This window comes from Narcine bancroftii, chromosome 1, assembly GCF_036971445.1.
Source record: "Narcine bancroftii isolate sNarBan1 chromosome 1, sNarBan1.hap1, whole genome shotgun sequence".
NCBI classification, from domain to species: Eukaryota; Metazoa; Chordata; class Chondrichthyes; order Torpediniformes; family Narcinidae; genus Narcine; species Narcine bancroftii.
This window is the reverse complement of record NC_091469.1, coordinates 23,427,905-23,445,514: the sequence shown is the minus strand read 5'-3', so window position 1 is coordinate 23,445,514 and position 17,610 is coordinate 23,427,905. Positions and strand designations below refer to the sequence as shown.

At 42.8% G+C, this 17,610-nt stretch overlaps 1 protein-coding gene across 8 annotated transcripts in view; it reads right to left on the bottom strand.

The window, feature by feature from the left end:
• tjp2a (tight junction protein 2a (zona occludens 2)) overlaps nucleotides 1-17,610 on the bottom strand; it is a 201,705-nt gene that overhangs the window by 134,080 nt on the left and 50,015 nt on the right. For 5 of the 8 annotated variants that reach the window (XM_069922273.1, XM_069922306.1, XM_069922311.1 and 2 more), the window contains exon 2: nucleotides 1,011-1,064. In XM_069922273.1, the coding sequence (XP_069778374.1) occupies nucleotides 1,011-1,055 (45 nt within the window). In that variant the 5' untranslated portion in view covers nucleotides 1,056-1,064. Of the gene's footprint in view, nucleotides 1-1,010; nucleotides 1,065-8,212; nucleotides 8,322-9,846; nucleotides 10,005-10,292; nucleotides 10,408-17,610 lie in introns of all 8 variants that reach the window. The other 3 variants (XM_069922276.1, XM_069922287.1, XM_069922298.1) reach the window with 2 other exon arrangements.

Here is a 17,610-nt window from a genome sequence, read left to right as displayed (position 1 = left end):
GACCCTTCGAGCCTTCTCCGCCATGGCTGACCTTAAAGTTCAGTACCCGGTCCCCGCCTTCTCTCCGTAACCTTTAATACCCTTATACTGAAGAAATATATCTGATTCCCTCTTAAATATATTTAATGAACCTGCCTCTACTGCCCTCTGTGGCAATGAATTCCACAGATTCACCACCCTCTGGGTAAAGAAATTCCTCCTCATCTCGGTCCTAAATGGTTTGCCTATTATCCTCAAACCATGGCCCCGGGTTCTGGATTTTCCCATCATTGGAAACATCCCATCTGCATCCATTCTGTCCAGTTCTGCCAGAATTTTATATGTCTCTATGAGATCCCCTCTCAATCTTCTAAACTCCAGGGAGTACAATCCCAATTTGCGCAATCTTTCCTCATAAGTCATTCCTGCCATTCCAGGTATCAGCCCGGTGAATCGCCTCTGCACTCCCTCCATTGCAAGAACATCCTTCCTTAGATAAGGTGACCAAAACTGCACACAATACTCCAGGTGGGGTCTCACCAAGGCCCTGTACAGCTGCAGTAAGGTATCCTTGTTCCTATACTCAAACCCTCTTGATATGAAGGCCAAGGTTCTTTCAAAATATTCAATACATGTTCAATAACGCCATTAATAACAAATACACAAAACAAATGAGGTTATTTTTGATGAGCAACAGCTGCAGACACACAGACACCAGCAAGAAAGAATGATAAAATCTAACTGATCAACATCTGGTTTCTTTAAATCCTTGGGGAAAAATAGTAGGATATTACTGTCAATGCGGTGAATGAAGGAGATTAATCCAATACCTCTGTAAATAACATTTGGGAATGACAATATTCCTTTAAAGTACAAAATTATTTATCTTTATTTTTTGAGGATTTCATAAAAACCTTTATAATCTTACCCTCATACCTTAAATCTCTTGCATTTAAAAATGTTACAAAAGAATGGGAGACCATTGAGTCAATTTAGACCATGTCTGATTTTCCAAGAGAAAGAAAACTTACCTTTTGCAAAGTCACAGTAAACTGCTCCCATATCACTTCCTCCATCACTGAGGCCTGCGGAAAACAACAAGTCATTACGATTCTTATAACACAAAACAGATTTTTTTTTTTACAACACAACAGATTGTCTGCAAAACAGATACTTGGCCTATTTTTGCTCCAGTTGAGTGACCACTTGCCACTCATTTCACCCATCAGCAGATCCCACCATTCCTTACCAACTGGTGCATTTATCTAGTTTTCTTTCCAAACATGTTACCCACCTTAGCCACTACGTGGAAGAGTTCCATACCCTTGAGCTCACTGACTGAGGGGAATTTCACTTGAATTCCCCTTTAGAACATCTAATGCAGTTCATTGACTACAGTTCAGCATTTAATACCATCATGGCAGCAAAACAATCAAATCAAGGATCTGGGATGCTGTTCATCCCTCTGCAAATGGATCTTCAACATGGTTATTCATAACATTGAAGTTCAGGAGAATAAACAATGTTATGAATGGCTCTTTTATTCCTGTGACTTCTTCAGTGACGAGCTCATGCTTATATATATTACATAAAAATCCACTAAAAACTTGCCATTGAATCCTTCATGTCCTTTTCAAGCTCAAAGTTTTTAAAAGTGTGGTCGCTATTGCAATAGAGTGAACACAGAAGATGATTTTCAAGTTACAAACTCCTACATACAAAAATGTGGTTTAAATCAAACAATCTGGTTTTAATTCCAAGAATATTTCTTTCGGTTAGGTGAGACAAGAACATAGGTTAAAAGTGAAAGGTGAAATTTTTAAAGGGAATATGGGAAGGGAGCTTCTATATGCAGAGTGGTGAGATGGTTGAATGCCTTGCCAGCTGAAGTGGTGAATGTGGGCTCCATTTTGACAGTCAAGCAAAATTTGATAAGCGCATGGATGGGAGAGCTGTGGGCCAGGTGCAGATGAATGGGACCAGGCAGAATCATAGTTCGTCACAGATTAGAACGGCTGAGTGGCATGTTTCTGTGCTGTAGTGTCCGAAGGTTCTTATTCATAGGATTTTCATAGGTGTAAGACAGATTCATGATGTACATTTTAATGACCTTAAATCTTCCCTTATGTACATTAATTAACAAATAGTTGAGCTTTTCTTTTAAAAAAAATACAGGCTCAAAGCCCTGAGTTTTATGGCAGGAAGGCCACAAATTGTGGCCTTTCCATCCAGAGCTTGTGGAGTCCAAACCAGGTTTCAGCATAGAGTTTGTAGTTTTCAGTTGTCCATAGCCAAGAACAGATATTTTTTGAAAATATACATTTTACTCATGGGATTTACAAATACGTAACAGCACAATAATGTCACAAGACATCATTTTCTATGAATAAGAGATTTACATTATATCACATGTTCTAGTTTTCTTTTGTACATATTCCATGAGCAAGTTTAGAGGATTTTCATTTTAAAACAGATTCCAAATCCTCAGTTTGCAGATGTGGTAAGACTCCAGATAGTGTAACTGAATGATGCAGGCTGCTCCAAGCCTGCCCGCTTGCATCATTCAGTTACACAGCCAGACCAAACACGACTGGCAGATCAAAGTGCACCTTTGACCAAGTTAATCATCTTCTAGCACCAGTTAATGTTTGCTTGGGAACAGCCTGTGGAGCTGAGGCTTGGCTTCATCAACCTTGGAAGAGGCTGGAATAAACCTTGACAAAGATTGCTGTGCACCTTCATTCAACCACCTGATCTTGCAAAGTGGGCAGTTATCCACCTCAACCACACTAGTGTCATTTCGAGGGCAGTGTGCAGTAGCTTTAGGACTGACTGAGTATGAAGTCTCACTATCACACATGTAAAGCCTTTGAATTGGTTTGAAAGTTTCAGTGATCAGGCATTATGCAAAATAACTTGAATTGTCTGCTTGTGGAACCATCCAATAGATCCTTTTTCTCACATCTCAAGGACCTTGTACATAAACCACTGCTTGTATGGTCAAAGGTATTCTTCTGCAAAATCCTCTGAGAGGCAGATGATACAGCAGGATCCCAATGATTTGGCACACATACTGTATATTAACCAGGGCACTTGGTCTTGGTCTTCACCCAGTTTGATTCAGCCAACCTCAAACGGGAATACATATTGATTGGGCTCAGCACTCTTACTCTTTAAATTATTGCCACTACAACTTTTACATTCACCCGAGGACTATTGGAACCTTGTTTCATCTCTCAACAGATTCCAAATAAGGGCAGAGAAGTTCCTCCATTAAAGAAAAATGAAGAACTCTCAAATAGACTAAAAGATGATTCAAATGCTTGTCAAGTTGTTACTCTGGAGTTCTGTGGTCAAGTTTCTCAACTAAAATTTGCACACACAACCTTCTCAAGTTATACCAAACCAAGGGAGATGATATTTTTAATAGACCAATTTTTTGCTGTCAGGAATGCGCAGCCTAAACAGGTAATTTTCAAAAAGGGAAGTGAACTGAACACTTTATTGGAAGAAAAAGTTGAAGGGTTATTGGTAAAGAAAAAAAATGGCTGGGCAGGAGGAAGGGAGGGGTGGGATAAAATAGTCCCATTGTTCTTTCAAAAGATCAGCAGAGATAAGAGTTATTTCACAACTCATTAGGTACAAACAAGAGGATTTATAAAAAGCTCCACATATGTTTTCTTCAAATAGATTTAATTTGCAAAGAATTATGCATTTTGTTTGATTCTAGGTTACTTTTGAAAAAAAATGGTTGCCATCACAACAGTTGGCAGCATTATACCAATTAAAGCTGCAGCAGTAAAAGACAGTTATTTAAAATATTCAACAACCGGAGTCAAACTTTTGGTCGCCTTAATATGAAAAAAGAAAGTGCACAGAGATTAATTAAGAAAACAAAAAGTTTGAAAGCAGAAAGAGACAAAACGACTCACAAATCCCCTGTAAACCCTGAACGAATGCATCAGAAGGGCCCATTTTCTTTGCAATGCTTGTAGGGACTTCATACCAAGGCGCAATGCTGCACTGTAGTGTTCACTCACAGCTAGTCAGCCTCATGGTTGGATATATCCATTTTCAGAATTTATCAAGCTGGATTACACAACCTTAATACACTGCTGCCCTACATGTACCACAAATCCAGCCAGTTGCAATTGTACGGAGGAGGCACAACAGCCCATTCAGGATGCAAGTCAGTCACAAAATCTTGGCCATTACCCTGAAATTTAGTGCATTGTAATACAGTACAATCAAGTAGGGGCTGTGGCGCATGATAATTGCATGAAACCTGCAAAAAAAAAGGCATTCACCTTAAAACTGAAATTGCTTTTTATATGATGTACTTATAAAAGACTAAATCTCAACAGTATTACAAAGGTGGCTTACAAGTGAACTGCAGGAATGAAGCACAGTTATGTTAACCGAGGGGCCTCCAAAGTGATTGATATAGACCCCCTGGTGTTGATAAGGGGTCAAAATTGCCAGGGGGTCATGGGGCAACTGAATTTTGAGGTTGAAAAAATTGTAGAGCCAGAGGTCCCTGCTCCTGCCCTGGAGCCTGAGGTGACTTCAACGTGATGGCACCACATCTGATGTTGGGAATGGAGTCACTGTTGCCGATACTAAAGACTTGGACCCAGCTCCATTTGGCATCTTCCCAGCCAGAAGCAAAGGTTTTCTTTAAACTGTTCTTGTAATCACTTGTTTGCTTAATTTACAGATTTGTTACTGCATTTGGGGTGCTGTAACCAAGTCTGGGTTGCTGCTGGGAGGCCTGTGGGTCTTAGATGCTGTCAAATACAGTACTTCTCTTCCCACATGTGCTTCTGACAAACTGATCGGTTCCATCATTTTGTTTGTATTCAAGTCCTTCTGGTGCAAGCTCATTGCTGTAATGCAATAAAGGTGCAGCCAAAAGGTACACAGCAGGCTCCCACACAGCAATGTGAGAATGGAATGTACTGGAGATGGAATTAAGAGATTGCAGATGTTGGAATGCAGAGCAAACTGTGGCATTGGGTGTGGGCAGAAAGAGAAGGAATCATCCATATTTCAGCCAGGACACCAGAGAAACCTTCCTCTCCTCTTGTACCGTGGCATATTTTATGTCCACTTGCAGGAATAGACAGAGTCTCAGCTCAGAAGGCAGAGCATGCAGCAGTAATGCAATCCTTCTGTAACTGACTCAATGAACTAGTATAAGAAAATTAATTTATTAGTAATACAAAGAGTCCAGTATTCTGAAAGATCACACAAGACTTATGAACTAAACATGCGACTAATCGCCCCATCCAGACTGATTTGACACACATTAAAATCACTAGGCAAGTGTGTGATTTTAAGGCACAGATGGTCTGCCAGTAACAAAATGATATTTTTTAACTCAACTGCTGACCTCACAAAATATTAATTATAATGCTGCCTCCTTTACAAATAGAACAAGTTAACTGCGTCTTCAAATTTCTGGCAAATATGCAAAGAACAGCATCAGCCAGGACAGCCCACCAGGAAACCGAAATGTACATACCGCTCCATTAATCTTCAAGGTCGAGTACAAAAAAAAACACTTGTGTTTCCTCTGTACGCCCCCTTGGTGAATTGTGTGGCTGCGTGTTGCAATTGGCTCAAAGACCATAGGATGCAAGTCAAGACCTTAGAAGAATATGTGGAGGAATAAATGCTTTAGTTATAAAGAATGGCAGGTGGGGTCATTTTCCTGAAAAGGATAAATCTGAAAGGAGTTCAGTCTTGCAAATAGTTTTGATTAATAATGTGAATATCCTTCCAGCTACAGGAGAGTCAATAACCACAGGAAATTTACGATGTTAGAAAGAGAATAACAAAAAAAAAATCTTGATTTGCTGTCTAGGACAGATAACTGAACATTCTTCTAAACTGTTGAAGAGGACCAGACAAGAACTTGGAGAAAAATTTCAAGGCTCTGGGGATATTTACGTGGGGAACTGACAGCAAAGGCAGCTCACATCAGAGAGGATCCCCATCACCCTGGCGTTGGGCCCTTCTCACTGCTTCCTTAGCCTGAAATCCACCACCTTTACTTTCAAGAAGTTTTTTTTGGCTCTTAAAAACTATCTCAACCTTAAACAACTAGGGTAAGGGACCGTCAAAAAAGATCTGGCTGCTCTATTGAAACATCACTTTATTTTGCACAATGACCACTGTTCTTTGAAATGTCCCCACCTGTGCACTGCAGCAAGCAAGAATTTCAGTGCATCTGCTCATTGTACTTGTGTAATGATAATAAACTCTCATGTCATAAAAGGTGAGGTTGAGCGAATTCTGACTCCCTTTACTCATTCATATTCTCTATTTACAGGTGCACAAAAAAAATCTTCCTGCTGAATCATACAAACCATTGTCTTCCACCCCATTGCAAACTCTCCCCCTGCCTCAGACCTCACACCTAGCCCTGCGAACTATCTCAATGCTACCTCAGGTAGAAGACTAGCATCTCGAGGTTCAAGAACAGTTTCTTTCCAATGACTTTCAGGCTCTTGAATCTCTTATTGCACTAATCGTTACACAAGCTTTTATATTTATGTTAACTTTTTCAATTTAATTTAATGCATATTTTTGTCATTTAAAAAAAACCAAAATACAGGTACCTGTATTTGGAGAAATTTCGTGCAGCAAGAATTTCAGTGCATATGTAAATTGTACAATGTAAATGACAGTAAACTCATCTTGGAGGATGATCTGACTTCTGCAATGTTTTGTTTCATAAATCATTTTTTAATGTCCCTGTTGCCTAGAGACCTGGCTGGATCCCCCTTAAGCTGCTGTCTGTAAATTTGAACTTATGCAAAACGTTGCTACAACCTAACCAGCACCATTAAATGATCACCTGTGTATGCTGACTGATTTCAACCCCACTTTACCAACAGCTAAAGTTCAAAAAGAACTCTTGAAAAAAAAAATCAGTAAACACAAGGTATGGCATTTCCACCAGGAGTTTGTTTCAGTTTCTTCAAAGATCACTTCAAGTTTCTTCAAAATTCCGTACCCTGTCCCTTCTCCTACAACCTCCAGCCTGTAAGATTTCTGCACTAATTCTGACCTTTGGAGCTTCACTCTTGGTAATGATGATGGTTTCAGTTATTAAGGCATGAATGTTCCCAAGATTCCCTCTGTAATGGGTTCCTCCTTATTACCTCTCTCCTTCCTTAAAACTAACATCATTGACTAAACTATTGCCCTAATATTTCATCATGCGGCACACTTCATTTCGATTGATAATGCCGGGAAATTCCTTGAAACATTTGCAATGTTATAATTGAAAGTGGCTGTCAACTTTCAAGAATCAGCACAGGTTTTCATAGGCACGGGACCTCCTGCTATGCTGCATCAAATTAGGACCCCGGGACAGACATGGACCAAACAAAAAAAAACCGTTGATCTCCTGCTGAAGGTGAATCATTTTGCCTTAAATAAAAGTGCAAAAAATTATTCATTGAATCATGTTGAAACTGTTTCCAACACTGAATCCACCCAAATGCTTTAATACGTTTTTATTGAAAAAGAAAGGTTGGGTTTGGTTCTGCCTGCAGTCAACCTTGCACTGAATGTCACCAAAACTCAGGAGCTGACTTCAGGAAGGGAAAACTCGAAGTATATAATCAAGTGATCAGAGATTGAGAAGGTGAGCACATTTAGGTTCATGGGAGTCACTATCTCAGAGGATCATTCATGGACCCAACACACCAATGGCATAGTGAAGAAAGCACATCAGTGCCTCTAATTCCTCAAGAGTTTGCGGAGGTTTGGTATGACACCAGAAACCCTGGCAAGTTTATACAGACGTGTGGTAGAAAGTCTGCTGGTCTGGTATGGGGACACTAATAACCCTGAGGGTTAAGCCCTCCAAAATGGTAATAGACACAGCCCAGGACATCACAGGCAAAACCCTCCTCGCTATCAAGAACATCTACAGGGAATGCTGCCGTTGTTCAACAGCAGCATTTATCAAAGAACCACATCACCCAGCATGTTCGGTTCTTGCTGCTGCCATCAGGAAAGAGGTAATGGTGTCACAAGACTCGCACCACCAGGTTCAGCTGTTTCCCCTCCACCAACAGGTTCCTCAACGACAAACTCAATCAGATACCCCTTTTACACAGACGATTAAAGCCGGGTATTATCCGAATGCTTAGCTGTGTCAACGCATCAAAGGCAGATGGGGGGGGGGGGGGGGGGGTGGCAGGAGTTCTGAACTCACCCGGCTTTTATTCGCCAAGGCAGGTAGTGCCAGAGGTGAAGCGGGGCCAGTCTAAAAGGGCGAGCTGTGCTGCCGGGTCGAAACAGGAAGGGACGATGACATCATGTGCCTGTGACATAAATGTGGAAATTTTAAAATTAACTGACAGCAACAAACTCGTGAGTCAGGATACCTTCAGCTTTGGGGAGATAACGAGGTCCTTGATCTAACACTCAGGGCACAGGAAGAAATAAATCATCACTTAACGGGTACAATAAAAGATGCCCCAATTTTTGAGAGGTTGGCCACTCAACTCAGGGACTGTAGCTTTGAACAGAGCAAAGCCCGGGTAATAACAAAGTTGAAAAGCCCCCACATGAAATTTCACCAGTTTGTGGATTATAATGGCAGGAGTGGCAGAAGGCGTCTGGATTGGCCCTATTTTGACCTGTGCCATTTCATCTGGGGGAACAAGCCACTCTGCCAACCCGTTTGCTCTTTGGAGGATCCAGCCACCCTGGAGACCATTCCTGCTGCATCTCCCACTGTCAGCAGCAGTGCTGATGCACGAGACGTTAGTGGCCTGGAGACGGACACCACCAGTAGAAACGATCAAGCTGCACCTCACGATCAGCCAGGTAAATAAAACTATTTTGGCTCATGATTACCATCGTTCTCATGTGTCTTTGTGAGTGTGTTTACCCACAAGGACCCATTTCGTTACTGTCTTGTGGTGTTGTTCTCTAGGAAGCCAGCCGCAGCCAAAAAAGCAGAAATTGAGGCCCAGATTGTCACAAAGGAGATAAAGGATCTGCTGCTTTCAATGAACAATGAGGAAACGGAGAGGGAACTGCATCATCTGGAAGGGCAGATGGAACATGAGGAGTGGATGCAGAGAGAAATTTTGGAGGCAGAGAATGCAGCACATCAGATGAATGGTTTCGCCACCATGCTCGAAGGCATTCAGTAGATGAAGAATCAGGCCTCACTTCTGCAAGAGCTGATTTTACTCATGGCTGTCCCTTTAAAAAGTACCCTGCTCTGTCTCCACAGCACCAAACTGCCACACCCCAGTACAGGGTTCCTGCATCCCAGAGACACCATTACTATTCCCCGCCACATAACAACATCAGCTTCGTCCAGATCGATGAAGCAGATGAGTCATGTAGTCCACATTCCTCCTCCTCCTTCCTCCAGCTGCTGGAGTGATACAAAATTAATCCACACTGATTTGTGCCTTACCACTTTTGAACATCGTAATAGTTGTCTTCTTACTTTGCACAGGTGGAAATAGCCATTTCCCATTGTATTTGCACTCTTTATTGTTACTGATATTGTCATTGTTCTTTACACATTTTACATGCACTAAAATTTTTTGACATTTACTAAAAGATGTTATTTGTTGGCTTCATCAGCATACGTTTACAGAATGGACATAATCAGTTTACAGACTGGACATAACAGCTTCACAGATCATCTGGTGACTGTGTGCCTGTGCACCCTGATAAGCAACTCATTCAGACTCAGGGAACCTGTTCTTGTTCTGTTCTGGCAGGAAGTATTCCTTTTTGAGTTCACGATTATTGTGTTGAACACAACAGGCTACAACATCTCATACAAAAGTGATACAAATATCAAGTTGCTTGGCCAGGCACCTCCAGCGACCTTTGAGACGTCCAAAAGCATTCTCCACCACCATCCTTGCCGAGCTCAAATGGTAGTTAGTTTCGCTGCCATTGATTGATGAACCCCTTCATCAGCCTCTTCCTGAGGGGGTAAGCTGGGTCTCTGATCCGTTAACAGTTCTGGATTTCTGTGGGCAGAGCAATGTAGATTTATAAATACTTTATGTAACCTCTGAGATCACTAACAATCAGTTCACTTATGTTTTCTTGTGCCCACTTTACCATAACAGGATAGAACCAGACCCTTGAACTTGTCATAAGTTTCATTGAAGCAGAGTCACTCAACCGTCCCTTCAATTTAACATATAAACATTTCATTGTCATTACATCCTATATGGTTACACGCAACAATTAAAAACACGATTTACTGTGTGATCCACACATATATAACAGTGCAGTTGGGTGTATAAACTTACTTTACGTGGGAAGAAGTAACCGCCTGGATCTTTGGCCTTTCTGTAGAGGGGTGAGTTGGCTAAAACTCCAGCATCATGGGTGCGGCCAGGCCAACCCACATACACATCTGTGAAGCTGGAAAAAACAAAGGAATGAGTGTATAGATCGACATATGAAACATTTACTGATAAAGACAGATAATTGTAACTCAGGCCAAAATCCTTACCAGTAGTTGTGGCCAACGACAGCTTGAAGAACATCCTGTCCAAATGTAGTAGTAGACTTGTACATCGTTATGGGGGTGCAATGATGGAATATGTGTGCCATCAATGGCACTAGCGCACATTGGATACCCCCGTTCCGCAAATCCATCCATGGTTTCCTGGAGAGGCGCACCACTTGGCAGTTTGACAAAATGTTTAGAAAGGGCCTTCCTCAATGCTCCAGTAACCTGGCGTACCAACACACACACTGTGGTGAGACCGACACCAAAAATCCAACTGATGGATCGATAGTCACATGGGGTACCAAACCACCACAAAGCAACGGTGAGTCTAAGCCAAGGTTCCAGAGGCTGTCTCCAGTTTGTTGTCTTGCATCTCAGGTGTGCAATGCAAAGTCAAAAGCAAAAGTGTCCCGACACATACGAAAGTGACTTTGCCACTCATCTTCGAAGTTGTTGAGGATATTACCCCAGAACACTGGCCCGTGTGGTCTATCTCTCCTCCACATTCTTCTATCAGATATCAGTGCAAATTGACTCAAAAGAACCAAATGTCTTAGTTTATGTCATCTAAAGTCCACGCGCCTTTCTGCCTCAAACTGCTCCCTGTTTCTCTTCAAATTCTCCTCAAATGTTATTCTGGTCGCACAAACACGTTGTTCCCATGATTGCAACATCATACATCATAAAGCTGATTTTAATGCGCAAAATATTTACTTGCGTTCTAAGACTGCACAAAATGTACATGGCTTCCAAACATACCTACTGTTCCACTGCCATTATTGTGTAGAGAGCAATGTCACTTCCCGACGCATATGTTTTACATCAGAATAGACGCTGATGCTGCTGTGCTACACGACCTGCCTCTTTTGCTTTGGTAAGCCGGCTTGCTGTGTAAAAGGACTCACCAACCAGGATTTCTTCTGTCCTGTGTGAACAAGCAGGCTGGCTTCCAGAGACAAGTCATGTATATGGCAATAATACAGCTTTTCAGTGTAAAAGGGATAAGAAACTCATTTAAGGACTCTTACTTGAGCATTTTATTTTGTTTTTTGTTCTCTCTGTATTGCACAGTTTGTTTATATTTGTTATCTGTTTACAGTTCTTTGTTTACACTATGTAAAATTTCTTTTGCACTACCAATTAGTGGTAATTCTGCAGCGCAGGGAAAAAAGAATCTCAGGTTTTTATGTGATATCTGAAATCGGAGTACACAGTGTACATAAGGAAACATTCTCTCCCCATTATTGTTTCAGGAAATCTACATATACCCATGAGAACATGGAACATTATAGCACAGAAACAGGCCTTTTCAGTTCATGTAGTCGGTGCTGAAATATTGTTCTACCTTGTCCTACTGACCTGCACCCAGCACATAGACCTCCCATCCATGTACCTATCCAAATTTTTCTAGTGTCAAAATCGATCCCACATTTTCCACTTCAGCTTGCAGCTAATACCACACACACTGCATGAATGTGGTACAGGAGCATCAAAACCAGGACTGCCAGGCTGCAAAATAGCTTCTTCCTGCAGACGGTGAGATTGATGTAACTGTTCTGCAACTAAGTAAACCATTCCAAAATATTTATTTTAAATTATATCTTTTATGTAACGTGATTATTATGCGCGCCATGGCCCAGAGAAACGCTGTTTCTTCTGGTTGTATATGTACAGGCAGAGATGATAATAAACTTGAAACATTTCACCTTTCACCCTTCATCCTTGCTCTCCAGTTCTCGTCTCTACAAACCATCACACAAAATATGCATTGAGAATCTAATTTCAGAGCTCAAGCAAAGCTTTCAAATTAATCATCACTTGGATGAAACCCTTCAGTTTTCAAAAGATTGACATTTTTTGTCACAGAATCTAAACCAGCTTGAGGTCCCAGTCATTGACTGCAATATCAGTTATTCATTCATTGCCTGAGCAATTTTTGACAGTCTACCAAATAGAGAAACACACATTTACTTCAAGGTGGGATTATACAAGGCCCCCACAATTGTCAATGAATAATATAGTTGATCTGGCATTACCCATGTCAGGCGTCAGGCCTTTCGTACAGTATTCAGGATCTTGGGATCACAAGCATTTTACTTTTGAAGAGTTTCAATGCTGGAAACCTGGCAGGCAACTGCCCACAAGTTCTTACAAGCAGAAATTTGACATTGAAGATGGTAATTTTGGTTGAGGTGCAAACTTTGGCTGTTAATAGGAGAGGCAGAACTAAAAGCTGCAACAAACTGCAAAGGAAAAACTGATTACATGCAAAATTCCTATTTCTTTGTAATTTCATCCATTTAATGTTTGAACTCCTGAAGTTAAATGAAGTTCACCAGGTTAACATAGGCAAATACAGATAAAAGAAAAGTGCAGAAATGAAGAGTTAAAATCAGAGGGGGCAGACTCATGAATCCTACTAAACTAATATCTTTCCGTGCCCTGTGCAGAGCTCTCCAATATTCTTTCTTTGGCTTGGCTTCGCGGATGAAGATTTATGGAGGGGGTAAAAGTCCACGTCAGCTACAGGCTTGTTTGTGGCTTACAAGTCCGATGCGGGACAGGCAGACACGGTTGCAGCGGTTGCAGGGGAAAATTGGTTGGTTGGGGTTGGGTGTTGGGTTTTTCCTCCTTTGCCTTTTGTCAGTGAGGTGGGCTCTGCGGTCTTCTTCAAAGGAGGTTGCTGCCCGCCAAACTGTGAGGCGCCAAGATGCACGGTTTGAGGCGTTATCAGCCCACTGGCGGTGGTCAATGTGGCAGGCACCAAGAGATTTCTTTAGGCAGTCCTTGTACCTTTTCTTTGGTGCACCTCTGTCACGGTGGCCAGTGGAGAGCTCGCCATATAACACGATCTTGGGAAGGCGATGGTCCTCCATTCTGGAGACGTGACCCATCCAGCGCAGCTGGATCTTCAGCAGCGTAGACTCGATGCTGTCGACCTCTGCCATCTCGAGTACTTCGACGTTAGGGATGAAAGCGCTCCAATGGATGTTGAGGATGGAGCGGAGACAACGCTGGTGGAAGCGTTCTAGGAGCCGTAGGTGGTGCCGGTAGAGGACCCATGATTCGGAGCCGAACAGGAGTGTGGGTATGACAACGGCTCTGTATACGCTTATCTTTGTGAGGTTTTTCAGTTGGTTGTTTTTCCAGACTCTTTTGTGTAGTCTTCCAAAGGCGCTATTTGCCTTGGCGAGTCTGTTGTCTATCTCATTGTCGATCCTTGAATCTGATGAAATGGTGCAGCCGAGATAGGTAAACTGGTTGACCATTTTGAGTTTTGTGTGCCCGATGGAGATGTGGGGGGGCTGGTAGTCATGGTGGGGAGCTGGCTGATGGAGGACCTCAGTTTTCTTCAGGCTGACTTCCAGGCCAAACATTTTGGCAGTTTCCGCAAAGCAGGACGTCAAGCGCTGAAGAGCTGGCTCTGAATGGGCAACTAAAGCGGCATCGTCTGCAAAGAGTAGTTCACGGACAAGTTGCTCTTGTGTCTTGGTGTGAGCTTGCAGGCGCCTCAGATTGAAGAGACTGCCATCCGTGCGGTACCGGATGGTTCTACACCGACCTGCGCAACCTCATCCAACGCACCCCTACAGCCGACAAGGTTGTCATCCTGGGCGACTTCAACGCTCGTGTCGGCAAAGACTCAGAAACCTGGCCAGGAATCCTGGGCAAGCATGGCGTCGGCAAGTGCAACGACAATGGGCGCCTCCTGTTGGAGCTCTGCGCAGAACAGCGGCTTGTCATTACAAACACTCTTTTTCAGCAGAGGGACAGCCTTAAGACCACCTGGATGCATCCCCGATCCAAACACTGGCACCTCCTGGACTACATCCTGGTGCGAGAAAGTGACAAACGAGATGTGCTCCACACCAGGGTCATGCCTAGCGCGGAATGCCACACTGACCACCGGCTGGTTCGCTGCAAGCTCTCCAATATTAATACCAGGTTTGTTGATGAACCTTAGCTGGAAAAGTATTTGATTACGCAACTTCCATTAAAATAGAGAGTCAGAACCTTCAAGTTCCTGGGAGTCCATATTTCAGAAGACCTTTCCTGAAGCTAGCACATTGAGGCAACAGTGAAGATGGCACACCAATGCCTCTACTTTCTAAGGAATCCAAGGACATTGGGCATATCAGATCATTCTACACTGGCACACTATGGGAAGTACATGGCAATACAAGTGCCAAGGAACGCAAAAGTCTGTGGAAGGTAGCAAACATAGCCAGGTCCATCATAGGCTTCAACCTCTTATCCACTGGAGGCTCCTATGTAAGACAATGCCTCAGGAAGGCAGCCAACATCCTAAGGGACCCCCCCCCCCCATATCATCCAGGTCACAATCTCTTCTCACTACTACCTTCAGGCAGAATGCACAGAAGCTTGAAAACCAGCACCTTTACGTTCAAGAACAGTTTATTTTCAATAGCTTTCAGACTCCTGAACCTGTCTGCACTATTGCAAGACACCTTTTTGCAAGAGAATTACTATGAATATTATCTACCTTTTGTGTCTATTGTGCCTTGTGGGTGGGCAAGTGGGGGGGGGGGGAAGACCGGCAGCGCGAGTCGGGCAGCCGGGGGAGACTGGCAGCACGAGTCAGATGGCCAAGAGACCGGCAGCACGAGTCGGGCAGGTGAAGGGGGGTGGGGGGGGAGATGGCAGGGCGACAAAGGGGGTGGGGGTGGATAAGGCAGCACAATTCGAGAGGGCTTAAATCTGGCTTTCCAAAATCCGGAAAAATCCGAAATTTGGAACACACTGTCCCCCCAATGGTTCCGGATAAAGGATCGTGTACCTGTATTACAGTTTTTCTTTAAATGGCTACAGTAAGAAAGAATTTTGGTGCCTACCTATACATTGTACAATGTGTATGACGATAAACTCATTATCAAAACAGTGAAAAATGTAAAAATCACTAATGCCACAGGCTAGTTCTTCAAGACAAATCAGGCCCAGCAAAATCCATACAGCCACAACGCCTATTTCAAATTAAAAAAAACCAGAAAATGCTGGAAACACTCAGCAGGTCAAGCAGCATCAGAAATCCTTTTTGGCTAATGACCTGTCATTAGAAGTGGATCCAGTTCTGATGGAACTACACAATCTGAACCATATACTTCAGCGTGCAAGTCGAGTCTTGAAACCCTTAAAAAGCACTCAAAAAGCTGTGGTTCCTTCACTGAGCACACTTGGGCAGCGAGGCAACTTCTTCAATGTGGACGGCACTGCATCCTATGTTGAGAGTGGAGTCACCATTGCCGATTTCAGCCGATGCTAAAGACTTGGACCCAACCCTGCTTGCTTAATTTACAGATTTGTTAGTTGATGATTGGGTGTTGTAACAAAGATTGGGTGGTTGCTGGAAGACTCGACCAGTTTCTGGCATATTCCTTGCAAAAAATTGGGTGGGGGGGGGTGTGGGGTCAACTTATATGCCCGATATATGATTAAACCATGAAAATGAGGCTGAAAATGGGGACCGTCTTATCTGACGGTTGACTTACCACAATATTTGCATATCAATTCTTCTCAGAACATATAGTTTGTGCAACACACAAAATGCTGTAGGAACTCAGCAGGTCATTCATGGAAAGCAACAGACTATCAACCTTTAAGGTCAAAAGCCCTTCAACAGGAATAGCAAAATCAGACAGATACCCTAATAAAACTAGCTGGCACAGGCTGGCAGGTGATAGGTGAAAACAGGAGAGGGGGGAAAATGAAAGGAGCCAAAGAGGTGATGACAGAACAGGCAGAGAGGCCTGTGAAAGGTGCTCTCTGATAGGAAGAAGGAAGGAAAGGGGTGAGGTCTGGAGGAAGCAAGGTGTCAATGACAGGCAGGCGGGGAGGCTTGGGGGAGGTAAAAGGGAAGGAAAGAGAAAGAGGAATGGGGTCAGGAAGATAAGAGAAAAGAGGAATGGGTCAAGGAGATAAGAGAAAAGAAGAATGGGATGAGGTCAATAAGATGGGGTGAAGGGCTATCATAAATTGGAGAAGTCTATTGATATTGATGTTGTCTGATTGGAGACTGCCAAAACAGCATCAAAGGTGCCGTTCCCACAATTTATGTGTGGCCTCAACTTGGCAGTACAGTAGGCCAAGAATGGATATGTCAGTGTGGGAATGGAAAGTGAAATTTAAGTGGCTGGCCACTAGGAAATCTTGGCTGTTGCAGTGAACCGAGCAGCAGTCTTCAACAAAGCAATTCCCCAAACTGTGTCCAGTTTCCCTGACGTAGAAGAGGCTATTACGAGCTTTCCACTGATGCCTGACTGACACACTGAGTTTCTCCAGCACTTTGTGTAATGCTCTAGTTCTCTTTTTTACCACAGATAGTGGTGCAAAATGTTAAAAGTTTATATGGCTTTTTACATGTAGAGCTTTGATCCACTATTATCATTGTGACTTAAATCGAAAAGATTAAACGACAAATTATTGCACGTTGTAGCTGTTTATGATATTCTCTCTACTTCCACCTGTATTAAAACCACTCATCTCCAAAACCTCTACCCATTCTCCCTCCATCTGCAATACTTCGCTTGTTCATTCTCAAAGCTCCTATCTCATTGAAAAAAAGTTCCACATTTGACCCTGTTGCACAACAATATCAGCTCTTAATTAAAGATGATTTTAAGGTGTTGCAGCAGGGGTCCAACAGAAACTAATGGTGAAATGCCCAATCCCAAAAGGTGCCATGTCAATGCACTGTACAATTCTCCCTTCACCCTAACACTTAGTCAGACTTCTGCAGATTAACTCCCTCTTTTCAAAAATCTTCAACTTTGTTCTCTTCCAAAACAGGAAAAAACACTCATCATCATCTGAAGGTTGTGATTTGCAGACAGATTCGAGGCACTCAAGCACAATAATCTTCTCTCTCACTCCACTGCACTGTTGAAGATACTGCTTTCAGCTCTCTCTGCTCAATACAAAATATCTGATCTCTACTTTTGTTCCCCCCCACCCACCCACCCACCCACAAAAGAGAACTGGGGAGCTGTGTGGTTGCCCTACAAACCAATAAATGCCAGTAAAACAGACAACCTGAATGAATGAATTTCCCCCACATACAAACCGATTGCAACCGATTGCCATGTCTCCATTACCTT